Source organism: Melospiza melodia, chromosome Z (assembly GCF_035770615.1).
Source record: "Melospiza melodia melodia isolate bMelMel2 chromosome Z, bMelMel2.pri, whole genome shotgun sequence".
Lineage (NCBI taxonomy): Eukaryota > Metazoa > Chordata > Aves > Passeriformes > Passerellidae > Melospiza > Melospiza melodia.
In genome coordinates, this window is record NC_086226.1 from 35,758,114 (window position 1) to 35,777,033 (window position 18,920).

The following is an 18,920-nucleotide window of genomic DNA, read 5'->3' on the forward strand; positions in this document are numbered from 1 at the left end:
GCACTTGGAAAATTATGCAAAGGCACACTTCAGTTAGAGGAACTTGAGTAAGATTAATTTAAATTCAAATGCTTAATATAGAAATAATTATTAAATCCTTCCTATGTTCCTTTTAAAAAAATTAATTGCTTTTGAAGAACAGTATTCACTGTGATTCACCATTCATATAGGTGCAGAACAGGTCTACCTGGGAAGATGAGTGACTTGCAAAAATAAATTTAAGGTCACAGAAGGAAAATATTTCTTAAAATCTCCACATGCTGTCTGTGTTTATTTTGCTTTACCTCTGAGATGCTGCATCTGAAATTGATTCTGGGAATATCAAAAAGTTTCTTAATATTGGCTTATTTTTAATCACAGCTGGGAGTGTCTTAGTGGAAAGTTACAAATAAGAGTCAGAGACTATGACTTCTTTCAGCTCTTGGGGAGAAGTAAATATTGCTTAGTCTGAATCTACTGCATGTAATTTGCAAACTACTTGGGGCACTGTATGGCCTGATCCAAGAATTAGAGTTACATTTAATTTTAATTCCTGTCAGTTGTATCCTGCAGGTTATGTCCTGTGCTATAGTATTCTTGGAAAACCTGAGTTGATGAAAGGACTAAGTGTGACTACACTTCTCCTTACACTCCCATAACACACTTTAAAACCATGCACAGAGGAATGACTCCATCTCTTAGGCCTGTACTTTATTCATACTAGGACAGAGGGATTTGATATGTCTACTCATCTTTAATAAGTTGAGAAGAATATGACAAATGCAGAAAGCATGTTAGCTAAAATAAATTACTTCAGTCCCTCCACTGTGAGACAATGTTTTTATAATTAAACTACAAATATGCAACCATGAGTCACTTTGATGGTACATTATGTTATTCTGAACTGTAGAACTGTAGAGATGACTAAAAAAACAAGTTTGGGTGTTAGTAGTGTGGACAGGGTTATAAACTACCTAAGTTTCTTACACTGGAAACAACTCTTCAAGTATTTATGAAACACATATGTCAAAAATCAGTTGTGATGAAAATTCTCAATTTTTGTTTTTAGGAATTTTCTAAGCATTCAAGCACATCACATATGGTCTATAGTTTTGATTTTTTTTCTGGTTTCATTAATAGTACTATATCATAATCTGCAGTAACTGAGCTGGTTCGCCCTCCCTTTATGTATGGAGATTTGCACTAAAGCTCTTTGAAAACTGTTTAGTTCAGAATGTTGTACGTGTTGCAAGAGACCAGTAAAGCAGTGCTTCATTGGCCACAAAACTTTCCTTTTGAAACTTGCGCATTTTCCTGGGTTTTCTGTCACTAAGACTGTTGACAAAGACAGGCTATAGAAATTGATCAGATCAGTATAGTTCTCAAGTTGTCCTATCAAAGTCAAAGACATTTTTGAAAATTGATCACACAGAATCCAAAGGTTAAGTGTGGGTTTTGCCTAGATATATGAGTTTGTCCTGAAAAAATAATTTACCACATCTCTGGGCAACCTGTTCTAGTGTTTCACCACCCTTGTCTTAAAAATGTCTTTCTGATCTCATCTTAATATGGGCTCTTTTGCTTTAAAACCTTTACCCTTTGTCCTGTAACTACAGGCCCTGCTAAAGGGTCTGTCACCATCAGTCCTAGTGAGTCCTGTTGTGTACTGCAATAAGATCTCCTGAGAGCCTTCTCCTCTCCAGGCTGAACAGTCCCAACTCTCAGCCTGTCCTCACAGGAGTGCTGCTCCATTCCTCGGATCATCTTGGTGGCCTCCTCATGCCAGGAGGTCCCCTCCAGCAGGTCCCTGTCCTTGCTGTGCTGTGCCCCCAGAGCTGATGCAGCCCTGCAGGTGGGGTCTCAGCAGAGCAGAGCAGAGGGGCAGAATCCCCTCCCTGCCCTGCTGCCCACCCTGCTCTGGATGCAGCCCAGGACACGTGCGGCTCTCTGGGCTGGCAGTGCCCGTGGCTGGGCCATGTCCAGCCTCTCAGCCACCAGCACATGTAAGTTCCTCTTGGCAGAGCTGCTTCAATCCTTTCCTCTTCCACCATGTGTTGTTATCAGTAGTTGCCCCGGTGTAAGATCTAGTACCTGGCCTTGTTGAACCTCCTGAGGGTCGCGTGTGCCATTTTTCCATTATGTAACAGAGATGTTTTCAGATTACTGGAAATTTGCTGAAATTAGGAAATATCTAATGGGGGAAAACTTCTAATGAACAGTAGGAAAAACATTGAATTGAACAAGGTATTTATTTAATTAAAATTAAATTGAGAATTAAAAAGCATGATCTGAACCAAGTTAATGTGAAACAGCAGGACATGAAGCATTTCCTTTTTGATCTGTGTACCTACTTCAAGCATTTTCCATGTAAACTCTTTCCCACTTTTGTAAAACCCTCCACGCTGGTGAAAGGTGTGTAAAGTGACTAATAGGAAAACTTGAGGAACACTCCCTGTTGCTGGGAAAAATTTGCCATACATTTTGGAAGTTACGCTAAATAGAAAAATACAGGAAAAGAGAATTTAGTATGTGAAATAAAATCCACAGAAAACTCTATCTGTATTTAGATGTATTTTTCAAAAATAGTCTTTACAAAATTATCACTGCAATATTAGGGTCTTCTAAGAAATTTTTAAAAAACCCCACTAACAAAAGAAAGCTAGGTCAGTTCTTTTTTGCTATGACCAAAAATAAATCATGCATGTCATAAGTACAAATTATATCTTCCATTCTTTCACTGAGTTGGTGTTTGGTTTTTTGTAGGATGTCACATGTGCTTCAGTTTGAAGACAGAAGCAGAAAGGTGAAAGATGCAAGCATGCAGGATGAAGATACTTTTGAGATCTATGATCCACGGAATCCCGTAACTAAGAGGAGAAGAGAAGAAAGCAAGAAGATAATGAGAGAAAAAAAGGAAAGGAGATAAAAGAAGTGTAAAGTTAGCCAGAGCTGCCTTGGAAAGTGACTGCAATAAAGCACTGGCTCTTTTGTAAGCTGATCCTAAAAATACCACTGGACAAGTGTGAAAAGGAATCTCTCAAGAACCTGTCGTGCAGTTTTGAAGCAGAGCTATCATTTGTTTCTTAAGTTGTACGGTCAAGTGCTCTCACTGCATTCATTATCCAGCCTCTCTAAAGGTTTTTAGAATGATGTATTTAATAAAACAGGTGACTTGACTTTTGTCTATGTTTTAATTACAGTAGTCAAAATCTTTGTTTAATCAAAATATGGTAATCAAAAAGTTTTCAACATAATGAATGGGAATTTGTCTAAGTGAGGGTCAGGTTAGAACATGGAAACCCCATCTGCAGACTTTTAAGATTTTATGAAGTGCAATTTCCATTATTTCCATTGTTCTTTAAAAGACAGGTAAACCTTTGCCTGCCTAAGCCACTCTGACACAGAATTAAGATGATGCAGTACTTTTCGGAATGGTCACAGCTTTTTTGAAACAAGCTAAGTTTAATTTGAGAATCTGGCTATTGCCTCCTTCTTTTGAAATACACATTCCAGTACAGATCCCATCTTGGGAAGCTGGGATAATACATTTTAGATGTGTTATTTCACTATCCATACCAGATGAATAAAAAAAGAGAATCTGAATATGCTGTAATGGTTGCTTAAACCACTTGATGCAATACCAGAAAGATCCCTCTGGTAGAATTTTCACTGTAAAGCAGGTAATGAAGATTAGTTTGTTAATTAGTCCAGTATAGAAACAAAGGAGATATGGTCAGTCTCATTAAAAACATAACCCTGCTTTAAACAGTTATTCTGTCATCTAAAATTGAACTCAGTTGAGCTCAAGCTTCCAGTTTATAGACTTTCCTCATATTTTACAACCCTGGATATTAATATTTTTACAGATAAACAGGAATTTTCATTGCTCCTTTACAGCAATTCTGATGCCACGGGAACATGGATTATCCAAATAGCCAATAGCTAAAGAAGAGTGAACAAGGTCATTAAAAAGTGCCACCAGAGTGCTTTTGCTGATGTTGTTTTTAGAACAAGTTCCGTAAAGTATGGTGTCCTTATCAAGCTGCCACTGCCAAATTTCTTGATAGGGTTTGAGGTGTGAGATACATAAACCTGCATTGGTGGGTTAATATGCCCCAAATATCAGAGGTTAGATTCATACAGACTGTTGCTTAAATGCATAGTGCAACCTTTGAGATAAGGAGAAAACTTGGAGGTGTGAAGTGAGATCCTGTATAAAGCTGTCATTATCCTCCTCTTAGGCTGAGTGAATTATACTGTGCCATGGTGTAAAGAAGTTAAGAGGGGTTACATTCCTTAACATGGCCATTCACAAACTAGTGAGTCAAAGGTTTTTAATCATTAAGTCGTTTCTGTCAGGTCTGCTGGCCAAGTGAAGAACATCTAATGTCACATGCTGTTCCTCTATTCATTGCTTTGTTTGTGGAGAAGATTTTAAATCAGTGATTACAGGAAATGAGTATATCAAACTCCCATTCTGGTGGAGATGGGAAGGAGGAAAAGGTGGTGAACATGGGGAAAAGTGACAGGTAGATGTGAAAAAAACCTTGAGAATCAATTCTAGGACAGTTACTGCCCCGGAATAAAAAAAAGTTGTAATTATGTATTTTTCCTGCGAGCTAAAGTGGGATGCATGAGTCAATAAATGGACAAGTTGACTAACACCCTTCTTAGCTGAATATTTTTGCCGACTACCTGCATCAGCTCTGAGTAAGCTGTATTAGATGATTCCCAGTTTTAAGCACTAGAGAAGCCCAAAAAGGAAGCTTAACTTGAGACTTAGGACCCTGCTCATTTGGAAGAGGTTTGAAAAGTCTGGACCTTGCCCAGGACTGGTAACCTGACAAGAACAAGAGAGTAACTATGTTGACAATGTTGACATTTTCTTGTTAAGTGTGCATTGAAAGTCAGATTATCACAACTAGTCAACTGAGAGTTGATGAAGTTGACAAGAAATGGGCTAAGGTATCTAAATTTTATTCACTGCACTGAAGCAAAAGTAGTTCTGTATTTCATTTAGGAGACATTTGGAGTGAAGTTAACAAAAGCTTATGTAAGAAGTACATTTTCATAAGTCAGGTAAAGTCAACACCAAGGAGTAAGAATCTCACAGAAAGAAGTTTAAATGATGATACTTGTCTGAAACAAGTAGTTTGCAGTATCACCTGTTATTCTGCCAGTAACAATCCTGCCAGTTTCCCATACTGGCAGGCTAGCAGAATCATTTTAACTCAAACCTGTTTCATTCATCATCTGCCATTGCTGTAATTACACAAAATGTTAAGTGGTACAGCACTGCAGTGTTCTTTTTAAAGACTGTGAAATGTGTGTGCTCAGAATTACACCTTTTATTTGTCAGTTCTGAAAATCAAGTGGGAAATACAATGTGGGCAGGTGTCTCCCTCTCTGTGAAAGAGTCATATTGAGCTAGGTTAGTGGCTGAAAGCTTAGGGAACAGTGAAGAAGGAATTTGTTCTATGGTAATGAGATTTTTGAATTATTATATTTCCTTAAATCTTTATTAAGCATCTCCCATGTTCCGCCCTTATGACCACCACCTTACCTGTCTGTATAAGCATGAACATAATACCTACATAGTTGTAACATACAGCTAGACACATTTGTCTATGCACTACCAATAAAAAAGTAGTGTCTTAACAGCTGCTTGTGAAGCTCTACTTCCTAAAAATGCTAATTATGAGCACAGATTGCCCAGCTTGAAGATGAAAACCAAAGTGCTGATATGTAGTAATTTCTGTAGACAAGTCAGGTTTTAAAATTGCTGGATATGCTCTACTTCCCCACCATCATCACCTGCATTTTTGAATACTCATTACATCAAGCTAAAAATCATATAAGCCCAGGCTATGACTGAATTTTGGGTAGATCTACCAAAGGTCTACCAGTATTTAGTGGCAGCTAACCTGCAATTTCAATACATCAGCTTTGCTACCAACACAGTGGGCCAGTGTTGGCAAATGTTCTGTGAGACAGTCCCTCCTGTCATACCTGCCTTTCTTTTAATATAAACATTAATGGAGCCTTTCATTTTGCAAGAGGGAATGTGACTTTCATAGCTGAAAAGAAGGAAAGGGTGGGGGAAAAGGTTTTATCAACCTTGCAGATACCATTATGTTGGTAAAGTCAACATTTTCATTTCCAAACCAACTGGGTTTTGAGTAGATAAGATCCTGCTAGACCACATCTGCTAATAGCAAGATCCTCAAGAAGAGCATAAAGGCTTGCCTCAAATGCTGTCAGTGATGCCAACAACTAGCACAATGTGCCCTTTTTGCTTTGGAGCTGAAAAAACCCTGAAGTAAACAGAGCCTGGTGTATTTCTGTCAAATAGCCACTATGCCTAGGCTGCTAGGGGTGCAATCTGCAATGCCACATTATGTAGCTTTCCCTTAGCTACTGGCTTCCAGCATGAGTAGGTTTGGGAAGAGGTTTTTCCCATACTGTCTCCTTTCCCCAGTAGAAGAGTGTCTGAACTATAATGGTTAAAATAACTACACAGCAATGTTGTCTGCTTTTGTCTAGAGGACATCAAGTTTGCAAAAGACACAATTATGCTTTGGCAACATAAAAACTAGCTTCAGACAGAAAGGATAGCTCCAGACTCTGCCTCATTCTGGCAGAGACATGTGCATCTGTCATTACTTAAATGATGACAGATTTGGGCTGTTAGAAGAAGAGGGGACTTCTTACCTGTGTGTTCTCAGTAAAAGATGCAGGTATTTGCTTACATTTTTCACTGTAACAAAGAATGAGCTGATCATATAGTGGCTGTAAAGTTCCTGATGACATACATGCAGCACAGAGAATGTAAACTGCAAAGTTTTTGAATGCATCTGATGATCCCTTGCTAGCACATTCTTGCCCTACTGGTATAGCCAGTACCAGCAGTTGGCTACTTCCCAGTTGAGTGCCATAAAGTGATGCCCTTTGGTTATCCTCGGCAGATGTGCCATATTCCAGCTTGATAATCACAAATTTCTCATGCAAACTGACACCTTGTACCCACAGAAGGGTTCTCTGAAGGGTAGGTGGCACACAGCCTGTCAGAGCCCTGTACACCTCAGCTGCTGTCACAACAAAATATTCCTCTGAATTGATTTTCACAATACTTTTTCTTGGCAGGATTTCACTTCCACTTCCGTATCCATCACAGATGGGGTTTTCCATTTGATTTTTCACGTCTTTTGGTTTTTTAAAAACCTGCTCACACAGCACAAGTTTCATTTATAAGTCATAGATTAGAAGAGTGTGTTTAAAAAGCTACTGCACATCTGGGCACATCTTTCTTACACATCTCACACAGACACATAAGAATTGGTTTCTGCCTCCACAGGCTTCATCACCACTTCCCTCATCATCATGCCTTCCCTGTCAGCCTCTATTACCAAGGTCCAGACAAAGAATTTATGTCCTCCCCCTTCTCAACCTTTCATTTGTTTTTGCATTTATAGCTAGCCTCTGCCCCATTGTCTTCTCCAGCTCTCTTTATGTCTCCTGGCTTCCCAGTGCTGAGCTGAAGAATCTGTAAACCACCAGATAAGTCACACACAAGAGCTGAAGCTGCATTTTATTTTATTACGTGCCTGTGTAGATTCTGTACATACTACAAATGCAAAAAACATGAAGCCAAAGTTTCAGACAGTAGGCTTGAAATTTATACTCAAACTTTTTTTTTTAATGTTTTTAACACTTCCTCTATATCTTTTCTTTTTAAAATTATTATTCCTGAAACCTAAATAGCATTGTACCCGCTCTGGCCACAGAATGAGGATCTGCTGATTGTAGCCTACAATTGTTGTCTGGTACTGCTCCAAAGCAGTACAAAAGCCTGAAAGCTACTATTTTTGGGAAAAAAATCAAGGTCTTTTTTAAAACACAAATTGGTTGGTACTAATAAGCTTCTACTCTTAAAGCACTGTTTTTAAAAAGCACAAGGACCCTGCCTTAACATCTTTAAATTTACAGACATGAAAGGGGACTACAGACAACAGGACAGCACCTTCTGGGAAAAGAAAATCCTAAACATCAACACATCAGGAAGAAAAATTGCATTTTTAAGACTAATTCACCAAATCTAAATGAAAAAAAAGGCATTATAAGGAAGGTAGGTGGGAAATCTACACTTCTTAACCTAGACAATCCCATGGAAGAGAAAACAAGTCCTGATATGAAGAGGTTCATACACTTTTACTATGGTTCTTGTTTCTACTTTATGAAATGCACTGGCTTTGGAACAAAGCATGATGTGATGGTCATATTTGTACGTCAGTGGGTATTACACACTTGAATGTCCAGTCCAATATTCATAAGGTTATTAAGCTGCACACTTGCCCTTTGTGATTTGTTTGTAGTAGTAAAAGGGCACAGTTACAGAATGGCCCTAGGATAGCCTTTAGTTTTGGCAGCTTTATTTGGCAGCAATGAAGCATTGAAAGCTGAACCTCTTTATATTGAACACAGTCTGGAAGATCACATTTTTGCAGCCACTATTGAAACTTGGTTCCAAAATCACATATGTTCTTCTTCAGAAGTAACTTCTGAGTCAAAAAGATTTTAATACAACATTGCATTCAAAGGTTACTTCCTTTACCTGCTTGAACAGAGACTCTCTACAGACTTGGGAAGCATGGTCTAACCTGTATAATGAGGTATTGCATCCTTACATTTAAAAAGTTATTTCACTGGAACAGCAGAAAATAACTGTCAGTATGTGGTCAGTTATTTTAAAAAATATTTCCATTACAGCTACAGTATGCTCTCCCTTACATTTACAGAATATACAAACCAAAGAGTTTACACATTAAACACATAAATTATTTCAAATGTCAGGGCATGAGTTGGTCCTAAGTGTTCAAGTAGACTTGGCAGGATGGTATAATAAGTATGAACATCTGGATAACGATTCAGGGGCATGAGCTGGTAAATGAGGCCATTAACTATAATACCTAACCCTGCCCTACAGATTAGGAAGACAGTTTTTAGGATGATTGACCCTTGAGGGGAAACGGAAATATGCATCTTGTGCAAGATATTTTCATCAAGGACACCCAAACAACCAAGTTATCCCAAATGACAGCAAAAAAGCATTTGAAAGAGCTGTAAATGGAGAGCAAAAAATAATTCTGACCCAACTATTCCATATTTACTTATATTTATACAGTAGTCAAAAGATTTTCCTCACAATGTTTCATATCATTTTATTTTACAAAGACAAAAATCATCAGACAGGAAAACCACAGTAAGCAATGTTTGCCTTTGCCAAACAAAGAATTTACATAAAAGTTTTCAAATAGATTAAAGAAACCCAAAAGACTCAGCCTAGCTTTCTTCAGCTTCTAAATCTGATGCACATTACTGTTTTTTGTTTAATTTCAGGTGGTTTCACTGCTACAAGATGAGACCTCATATACCAGAGAGACCAAAATATACTACCTCACTGTCATATAATTTAGGCTCAGTCATACCTCAGACAATATTTTTACAAGGTCACTTTGCAAAAGTATGTCTAGCCTATCCAAATGACAATATTATTTATGCCAAAGGTTTTGCTTTACAGATGGAAGTATTCCAACCACTGTTTAATAGGCTGTATGGAGAGGCTAAGAAAACATCATTTGTTGCACACACAGCTTAAGTATACAATATAGAACTAAAGTGTACAGACTGATCATTGGCAACATGGGCTAAAACTGGCCTCAGTGAAAAAAGCCACAAAAGCAATGAGCTTCTGAGTTTTCCTCTCTGATATTATTTTTGGAATTCCTGAGCTTAACCAGAAATATGAATGCACAAGTGAGAAATAGATGTGAATTCAGTAGCTACCTGGATATTAAAAAGGCAAAAAATATATTTTTCAAAAGGGACTTTGTAACACAGACATATGACTTCACAAGCAGACAGGACAGCACATTCTCAGCTGCAGTCTCAGAACAGGGATAGGAGAATAATGACAGGAACTCCAATAAAAAGTTTTTAAAAGTACTAAGGTGAAGACAATACAGTCTTCAAAGCCAAAGTAATTAGTACCAGGACCAAGTGTTTCTGAAGGCAATTAGAGTAAAACAAGCATGTTTTTTCTCAAACTCTATTCTTAGAAAACAATTTTCATCCATCAACTTTACTTCTAGTCAATTTGTAACAGTTTTTCTGGCAAGCTCTAATTCTTTGGGGGCTGAAACTTGTTGTTGTTGCTGACTAAAATCATTATGAAAATTGCTAAGATTAAAAAATCCACACCAGACAAGCACTCCCATATACACCAGAGCATAATAGCATGTGAAAATCAGCTGGCACCCAAACAATGTCAGTATATCAGACTCGTTAGGAAAGTGTAATTACGATTTGGAGGAACAGAAGCACAACAGGAGACCCCAAGGGCTGAGGAGGGAGCTGGAAAAGTACTGTATCTGTGTAAGGATCTTAGCCAGGCAACCATGGTACACAGGCCACTGCATAATATTCTGTAATAGTTCTGCTTTCAGTATGCTAAATTAATGTTTATTTACCCTACAGACCTGTGGAATAGCTGCCATTCTTCCTCTGTTAAATTAAGTTTTCTGACAGCACCAAAAACATGCACAGATCTGGGAGTTTTTACCAAATGATAAAAACTACAGCAGGGTAAGCAACCTTTTGCGTTGTTTAATTTTGAGAATACTTCTTGTAGACCGGTGGTCAAAGCAGCAACATTACTGAGACTGGCAGCAGACAGTGGAGTGTTGCTCTTCCTGTTCTGGCCATTCTGATCCTTTGGTCTGATCTATATTTCACAAATATAAGTTGGTCTTTCAGTTGTCAGACCACAGATTTAGTTCAGGTTCCAGACAGGAGGGGAAGAAGCAAGTAAAGAACTTCCACAGTGACAAAGTGTTTGCTATTTCAACAATGTGGCTTTTGGAGTAGTGGTCCCTTGTGACCTCAGAAAGCCACAAACATTCAGAGCCATTTGAGTAAGCCAATACAGTATCACACAGCTATGGACAGACAACATTTGGCTTCTCGACATCCTGTGTGGAAATATAGTTTTAGAAGAAAAATATGTTAAACTCTTGGTTAGTGGGCAAATCCAAAGATATCTCACACAAAGAAAGATTCAGTGCCTCAAATTATCTATTGATTTCTACCTTGAATAACTAAAGTACATATTTATAAACAGTATGAATGCACCTAAAAAGAGAGTTTGGAGGCTGAAGTGCTATTTATTCACAAACTAGTGAACAGATTACTGTGCACTATTGCACACTTATTATTGCACTACAGAAATATAGGCAATATTAGGAAGGGAGAATACAGGCTGCAATGCTAACAAGGGAAAAAAGTATGCTCTTGTACAAATGCCAAACACAACCCATCAAAAGTCTAGAGTCCTTTAACAGCAGTGAATTAATCACGAGTGTTTAGTACCAAAGCTACAACAACAACTAATGAAGCTAATATACCATCCTCTTTCTAGTGAGTTTCCAAATTATAATAACATAGCCACTAAACATCATTTCAAGTTAGAGCAGACAACACATAATCAGAAATACTTCCAGAATTTAAGAGAGAGTTTTGTCTAACCTCCCTCAATACTCTACTTTTTTTTTTCCAGTGCATGAATATTCTTGTCTTCAGAAGTACTTTTCTAAATCTTACCTAAATCTCTCTTGCTTAGCACAACCCGTAACTTCTTGTACCAGTCTGAATGAATAACCTTTTCCGCTCTGCAGCAATATTTTATGTATTGAAAGATTTATCATGTCCTTTTTCTCCTCTAGAATAAACAATCCCAAAATTTTAGTTCTCTCCCTAACAGTCATGGTTTGTATATCTCTAAATCATCCCTACTAATCTTCTCTGGCTTTTCTCCCAGCTGGTCTACATTTTTCTTTACCTGTGTTACCTAAAGAAAGCTGGAAACTGCAATCTCACCAGTCTGATTCATGCTAAAAACAGAGGAATGAATCTTAACACACAACACTCCTGTCTGTACATCCAAGCATGGGCTTTCCTATCTCCTCCATTTGCATGGGTTTTTTAAATGATGTTCAGCTCTGAACCTTTATAATTCTCAAATTCTTTGCTATTAACCTACTGATTAGCAGGTTGGGGTTTTTTTAATTGTAGCAATTGATTATTCCCAAGAGTGGTGTTTGGTATTCATCCATATTAAACAGCACTCTGTTCTCTGGGTGTGTTTTATCAAATAGTTGCAATTGTTATGAATTTATCTTGTTCTCAACATGCTTGGAAGATCTTCTAGCTGTGGTTTTGCCAACTCAATACTTCACAGATTGCTTATCAGAATGCCATTCGAGACAGGTCAAATCATCACATGATCAAACTTCATTACTCCTCTACTATATGCAAGTCCTATTATCCTATACTAGACTTCAATTTGGCAATAAAAATAAATTTATACTCTCAAAACTAAGGTCAATTTCATAATGTTCTGAAGAATTTTATGAGGGAGGAAAAAATCTGCTCCTTGGAAGGAAAATATATTCTGAGATGCAATTTATCCTTAATATTATATAGACTATGTAAGATAATAAATGCTTTTCATACTTGACTAAATCCAGCAGCAACAAACCAAGCTAATACAGAGCTGAGGCTTAAAGCCTGATTATCCAGTCAGTTACAGGCATTTCTCTTTCCCAGGTGTGTCATGAACAATAGTAATAAAACACCTGGCTGCAAACAGCAGGAATTAGTATATCTCTCACCTCAAGTCCTTTAAACTGTCTGGATGAAAGTGTGGAAGTGAATAAAAAGGCAGCTCTGGGTCAGAACGGAATGATGTGAAGGAGGTAAACACTCCTGAGCTTTCTTAATCTTTCATGTTAGCAAGGGTATGGAGCTCCTTCTGAAAAAAAGGAATCTGTAGAGGATTCTTCCTTGTGTTGACATAGCAAATTGTGTCATGCATACACAGTAACTAAAACAATTTCATTTCTTGTAAGTCCTCATATGAATAGTTATAATTCCTCTTACCAAGGCAGAAAGTGAAAAGGAAAATAATTAAATTGTCAGAATAACTGTTCTCATCTGTCACTTGATAACTGATCTGCCACGTCTACACAAGGAAAGAGAAGTGCCTCCAGCCATTGTTCTTAGATGGATTTCACATGGTTTTTTACACTTTAGTCAAGTGTACTGCCACTGAAAGGAAGCCCACAGGCTGCAGAGAAGGAAGATAAGGGAGACGCTAAGTGTATGAAATACTTAGTGGTGACTGTGAATGTAAAACAGCATTTCACATTTATGAAAGCCAACTGCACATAGGGTAAGATAATGGGATGCTTTCTAAAAAGATCCCCAACCTTGAATGTGAAAATAGAATTTATTTTTATTTTAGTCAGTGGTCAGGCTGATGGTGAATCTCTCCTCTTTTATCTTTTGAAATATTGGACACATGATCAGAAAACATCTTCTATCTGAATTGTTGCAACTATCCAGGTCCAAATATATTTGTCCTGTGTAGTGCAGTCTTTGCTATAACTAGCCCTTGATTCTGGCACCTTTTTCTGCACATTAGTGAGACTTTAGATAGCTGGATTTGGCTATCTTCTCAGAATCAAATGGCATGTTTTTGTGCATGGGACCTGCTAGTTCAGTAAACAAAATCTAACTAAAACCATACCTGTTGTCTTGAAAAGTCTGTTGAACTGGGAAGCAACTGCGTCTCTGTGCTCCTGCTTGTGTAGCAGTACAGTTTAGGGGAATAGGGTTTCCATATAGTGCTTTAATCCTGGGAATTAATAGAGCGACCTGTTACAAGTAAAAAATAGTGGCAGTTGTTTCCTGAGAGATATTGGACATATAATGTGATTACTCCTTGGTATCATCATAGCCTTCATGTTCTGCTGTTGATGCCTTCTTTAGAACTCTCCCTTCTCATCCTCAACATTTTGACCCTTCTTAAATGAGACACTTCTTGAACAGAGCCACTGCTTTCCTCAGACCCAAATATGATATCATCTGAATAAATGAACACTTCTGCATTTCTTCAACAAGTCTTATTCTGTGGGCATTACCTAATCAGAACAGATGTGGCTGTTGCAAGAGTAGTTTGTGCCTTAGAACTCCAAATTTTTGTTCCCCGGACAATATGAAACAGCTGGCCAAACAACAGTCAGAGATACATCTCCTACAAAAGGCACACCAATATAATTTTTTTGAAATGAGATGATTTTTAGTATGACAAACGGACTGAAACCTTTCAGTGTAGGATTATCAGAAAAAAATCTTTTCAGGTCTAAAGAGAAAGATTAAATATTCATGTTTTCATAACTGAATGAAAGCAGTCCTACATCAGGGTTGAGCTGGATTCATATTGTATTGTCAGCCTCTCCTCTCCCAAGCAGAACTTAGAACCTGTCAGGCAAAACACAGCCATGTCAAGTGCTGCAGTCTGGGCTGTACTTCTGAGGAGCGCATTGGAGAAGCTCAGTCTGTCTTAGCTGGAAACACCTGCATGCTGCTTCAGACACAGGGCTAACTTACCTCCTGTGTCCACTAGCACCTTATTTATCCTGTGATGCTGTCCATTGAAAAAACAATTGTCTTCCTGTTAGAGCAAAGCACAGGGTGTCCGAGGTAAAGAGCACTACTTCTTAATACACTGGTTGCATCAAAACAGTTGCTTCTCTTTTACCTAACATATTTTTCTTACTTGATATTAGAAGTTACTGTTACCAAGAAGCTCTGTTTGTTTTGGGGTTTCATTTTTGGCCAAAATCTGTCTTGGAAGAAGACCAACCAGAAAAACATTTATTAAAACTTCCATCTTATTGCATGGGTTTTACTAATATGACATTTTACTCTTTACCAAGTATTTTTCCATAGCACCCATGCCAAATTTCTCTTAAGCTGTAGGGAGGCAGAAGACAGACAGGGACAATGATATTTGAAAGCAGTTTAACTCACCTCCAAAATAATACAGCTGCAGTCTCTTGCTACACTGGACCATGTTCACTAACAAAACTGAAATTAAGTCCTTGAAGACAGCACTTCATTCCCCTAAAATCCAACAGAGCATATCCCTGTTTAGTACTTGGACCCTGATTGCATTTTGCATGCAAGTAAGAACTAGGGGAAGATTTAGGTATTGAGTACTGACCTGGTATTTCAAGATCAACTCTCAAACTCAGGATTTTGGTTTTGGACTAGCTAGAGACCTAAGAGCCATTCTGAAGTACTTGAGAGTTTTGAAACTGATATAGTCTTGAAAGCTCTAAACATTAGACAACATTTCTAATGAAAGAAAGAAAGAAAGAAAGAAAGAAAGAAAGAAAGAAAGAAAGAAAGAAAGAAAGAAAGAAAGAAAGAAAGAAAGAAAGAAAGAAAGAAAGAAAGAAAGAAAGAAAGAAAGAAAGAAAGAAAGAAAGAAAGAAAGAAAGAAAGAAAGAAAGAAAAAGAAAGAAAGAAAGAAAGAGAAAGAGAAAGAAAGAAAGAAATATCATCATACATTTTGTAATGTTTAGCAGGAATCTTCTGAATTCTCATTCACCAGAATTCTGGGAATATTTTTCTGGAGCAAATGGAGTTGTTGTGACCCAAATGCAGGACCCAACAGTTGCCCCTACTGAACCCCCATAAAAATTTTTCTCCATCTATGTGGAACCCAGTGTAGGAAGGGCATGGACCTGTAGAACAGAGTCCAGAGGAGAGCCACTAAGTTAATCCCAGCACATGGAGAGACTTGAGGTTGTTCAGCCTGGAGAAGGAAAGGGTGCTTGGAGAGCTCATATCACCTTCTAGTACCTGAGGAGAACCTACAAGGAAGAAGGAGAGGGACTTCTTACAAGGGCATGTAGTAACAGGACAATCTAAGGAGTATAGATTTGATGTTAGGAAAAAATTCTCTACTGTGAGGGTGTTGAGGCACTGGAACCATCTGCCCAGAGAAGTGGTAGATAACCTGTCCCTGGAGCCAGGCTGGATGGGGATTTGAGCAATCTGACCTAGGAGAAGGTCTCCATGGCAGGTGGGTTGGAAGAAGATGATTTTAAGACCCCTTTCAATCCAAACCATTCTGTGATTCTATGATTCTAATTCCGTTTGTTGCACAAAATAGATTGAATGTGAATAACATTAAAAGAGATTCAGTTGGATTTTCTTCATTCATGAGCAACTGAAGGGCATTATCACATATCTTTGGAGGTTGCTGAAAGAAAAGTCTCTGGGCTGATTACAGCTTTTTCACCTTCACCACAATTAACATATTATGGCATGATCACAGAGTTAGTACTCGGTATTGCACGAAAATTAATTATGAACTGCAAGGTAAGGCATATGAATGTTTTCTCTCTGAAAGTGAAAGAAAAGCTTGTTTCATAAAATAAAAACATATTTAAAAGCTAATGGGACAGAAAAATCCAACTAAGATATCATTCAATCCATTCTCATATAAATCAACCTTACAGCTAAAAATTTGTATTGTTGGTGTTGAAAAGTTATTTTCTCTGTCCATCTTTTAGAAACTGTTGAATGGAAAGTCAGTTCCCCTCCAAGGAGTCACCGAGGAAATAATTTCATTGTTATCCTGTAAACTTAATTACTCCATGAAATTTTAAAAAAATTACTGTGTGAAATAAGTTGTAGTCATTCTTTCAAAATAATTGTCATCATACTCTCTATTCTGGAGTCATTACTGGACTTCTTTAGAGCATAAAAGGTCTATTTAGAATTATGTGATGCAAAAGAAAAGGAAAAATTATAAGGGGATAAAACTCAAATAGATTACCAAGTTCAATTTCTTTATCATTTTCTCTCTCTTATGTTTTTAGGGTTTCTCTAAAAGTTCCTTTTTCCTTGGTCTTCCTTATTTTCAAATAGGTTTCCTCTACTTCTTTTGGCCACTTTCAATCATTTACCATTAGTCCTGGTGAACCATGGAGTTTCCAGTTGACTGTAAATTAGTATGATGCCAATCTTCAAGAGTGGCTGGAAGGCAGATGCAGGGAACTACAGGCCTGTCAGCCTGACTTCAGTGCCAGGAAAGGTTACGGAGCAGATTATCTTGAGTGTGATCATGCAGCTCATGCCAGCTGGGGGATCAGGCCCAGCCAGCACAGATTTGTGAAATGCAGGTCCTGCTTGATAAATCTGACCTCTTTCTACAGCAGTGTGACACACTTAGTGGATGAAAGAAGCCTGTGGATGTTTTCTGCTTGAACTTTACTAAAACCCTTGACACTGTGTCCCAACGCATTCCCCTGGAGAAACCGGCTGCTCGTGGCTGCTCGTGGCCGGAGCTCAGTACTGGAACCACCACTGTGTAATAGCTCTGGGCAATTGCTGATCAGGTCCTGGATGACACCAAGCTGGGTGGGAGTGCTGATCTGCTGGAGGGCAGGGAGGCTCTGCAGAGGGATCTGGGCAGGCTGGATCATGGCTGAGGCCAATGGTGTGAGGTTCAACAAGGCCCAGTGCTGGGTCCTGCCCTTGGGTCACAACAGCCCCAGGCAGCTCCACAGGCTGGGGCAGAGTGGCTGGAAAGGAGCTGGGGGTGCTGGTGGCAGCAGCTGGACATGAGCCAGGCTGTGCCCAGGGGGCCAAGAAGGCCAATGGCATCCTGGCCTGGATCAGCAATGCTGTGGCCAGCAGGGCCAGGGCAGGGATTGTCCCCCTGTGCTGGGCCCTGCTGAGGCCACACCTCCAGTGCTGTGTCCAGGGCTGGGCCCTCACTGCAGGAAAGGCCCTGAGGGGCTGGAGAGAGCCCAGAGAAGGGCAATTGAGCTGGGGCAGGGTCTGGGGCACAAGTGCTGTGAGGAGCAGCTGAGGGAGCTGGGGGTGTTTGTCCTGGAGAAAAGGAGGCTCAGGAGAGATCTTTTTGTTGTCTACAACTGCCTAAAAGGAGGGCGTAGAAAGGTGAGGTCTGTCTCTTTTCCCAACTAACAAGTGATAAGACAAGGACCACTCTGTCTCATGAGCTCAGATTAGGTACAGTTTAGTCACAAACACTGACAAAAAGGTGACCTTTTATGGGATCATCTAAAATCCTTCACCATCCATCCAAAATAAAGGACTTCTACAGCTTCCCTAGTGGATTTGGGCAATGGGAGATGTCTCAAAAAGGACATAGAAAACAAACAAGGACCATTAGCAACATATATGAAGTTAAAGATGCCCCTCTCAGACAAAACTTGTTATGGAAGTACAACAAATCTGTCAGAACCCAAAGTTCTTTTGTTTTTTAAACTAGGAATCTCAAATCAAGATCTCCAGATCAGTGAAACCCATTCATTATGACAGTCTTCAGAGTGATATAAATAAGACATTACCCTTTTGGGGAAGGGAGAAATTTTTTTGAACAATACAAAACAACAACAAGAACAATAAACAACAGCAAAGAAGACATTACTTCCTGTCTCTTGGTGCTTCTGCAGATTCTTTCACCAAGCAGCTACTCCTTCCCTCCATGTGCAGGAACCACATGCAGTGACTTCACCCAGTCTTTCCTGGACTAATATGTAATCTCCTGGACTATATAACTTTTACCAAAAAAATAGCCATAGAGGCTGTAATAGCAATAAATAAATGTAATAGCGAAATAAATTTAATACCACTAAAAAGCAATAAATAAATGTGGATGCTAAACATTTATGAAAGGGAATGTTTCACTGAGAGTATCTGGAAATCAAATAACTTTGTTTCTTCTGCAAATGGCAGATAATCTTTTGATAGATTTCAGAGGGAAAGAACAAGTATAACTAAACCTTTACAATTCATACTTTTACATTACATACTTTTTCATTACATTACTTTACTTTTACTTTTTTTCATTTTCATATGCTGAAATAGGATCTGATTGTTCAGTCTGAGTTCACATCTCCTAATCTCCTGTGCAATTCCTTTGGATTCAGACATTTACACTCAGCCAATATTCATTCCATTCCCGCTCCCACAGTAAATAAGGTGTTAGCACACACACAAAA

General features: G+C 38.6%; 1 protein-coding gene across 1 annotated transcript in view; it reads left to right on the forward strand.

The window, feature by feature from the left end:
• The window catches only part of CWC27 (CWC27 spliceosome associated cyclophilin), a 95,180-nt gene extending 92,025 nt beyond the window's left edge, over nucleotides 1-3,155 (forward strand). The window contains exon 14 of the mRNA XM_063180054.1: nucleotides 2,743-3,155. Coding sequence (XP_063036124.1) covers nucleotides 2,743-2,905 — 163 coding nt within the window. The 3' untranslated portion in view covers nucleotides 2,906-3,155. The remainder of the gene's footprint in view (nucleotides 1-2,742) is intronic.
• Nucleotides 3,156-18,920: the final 15,765 nt, after the last annotated feature.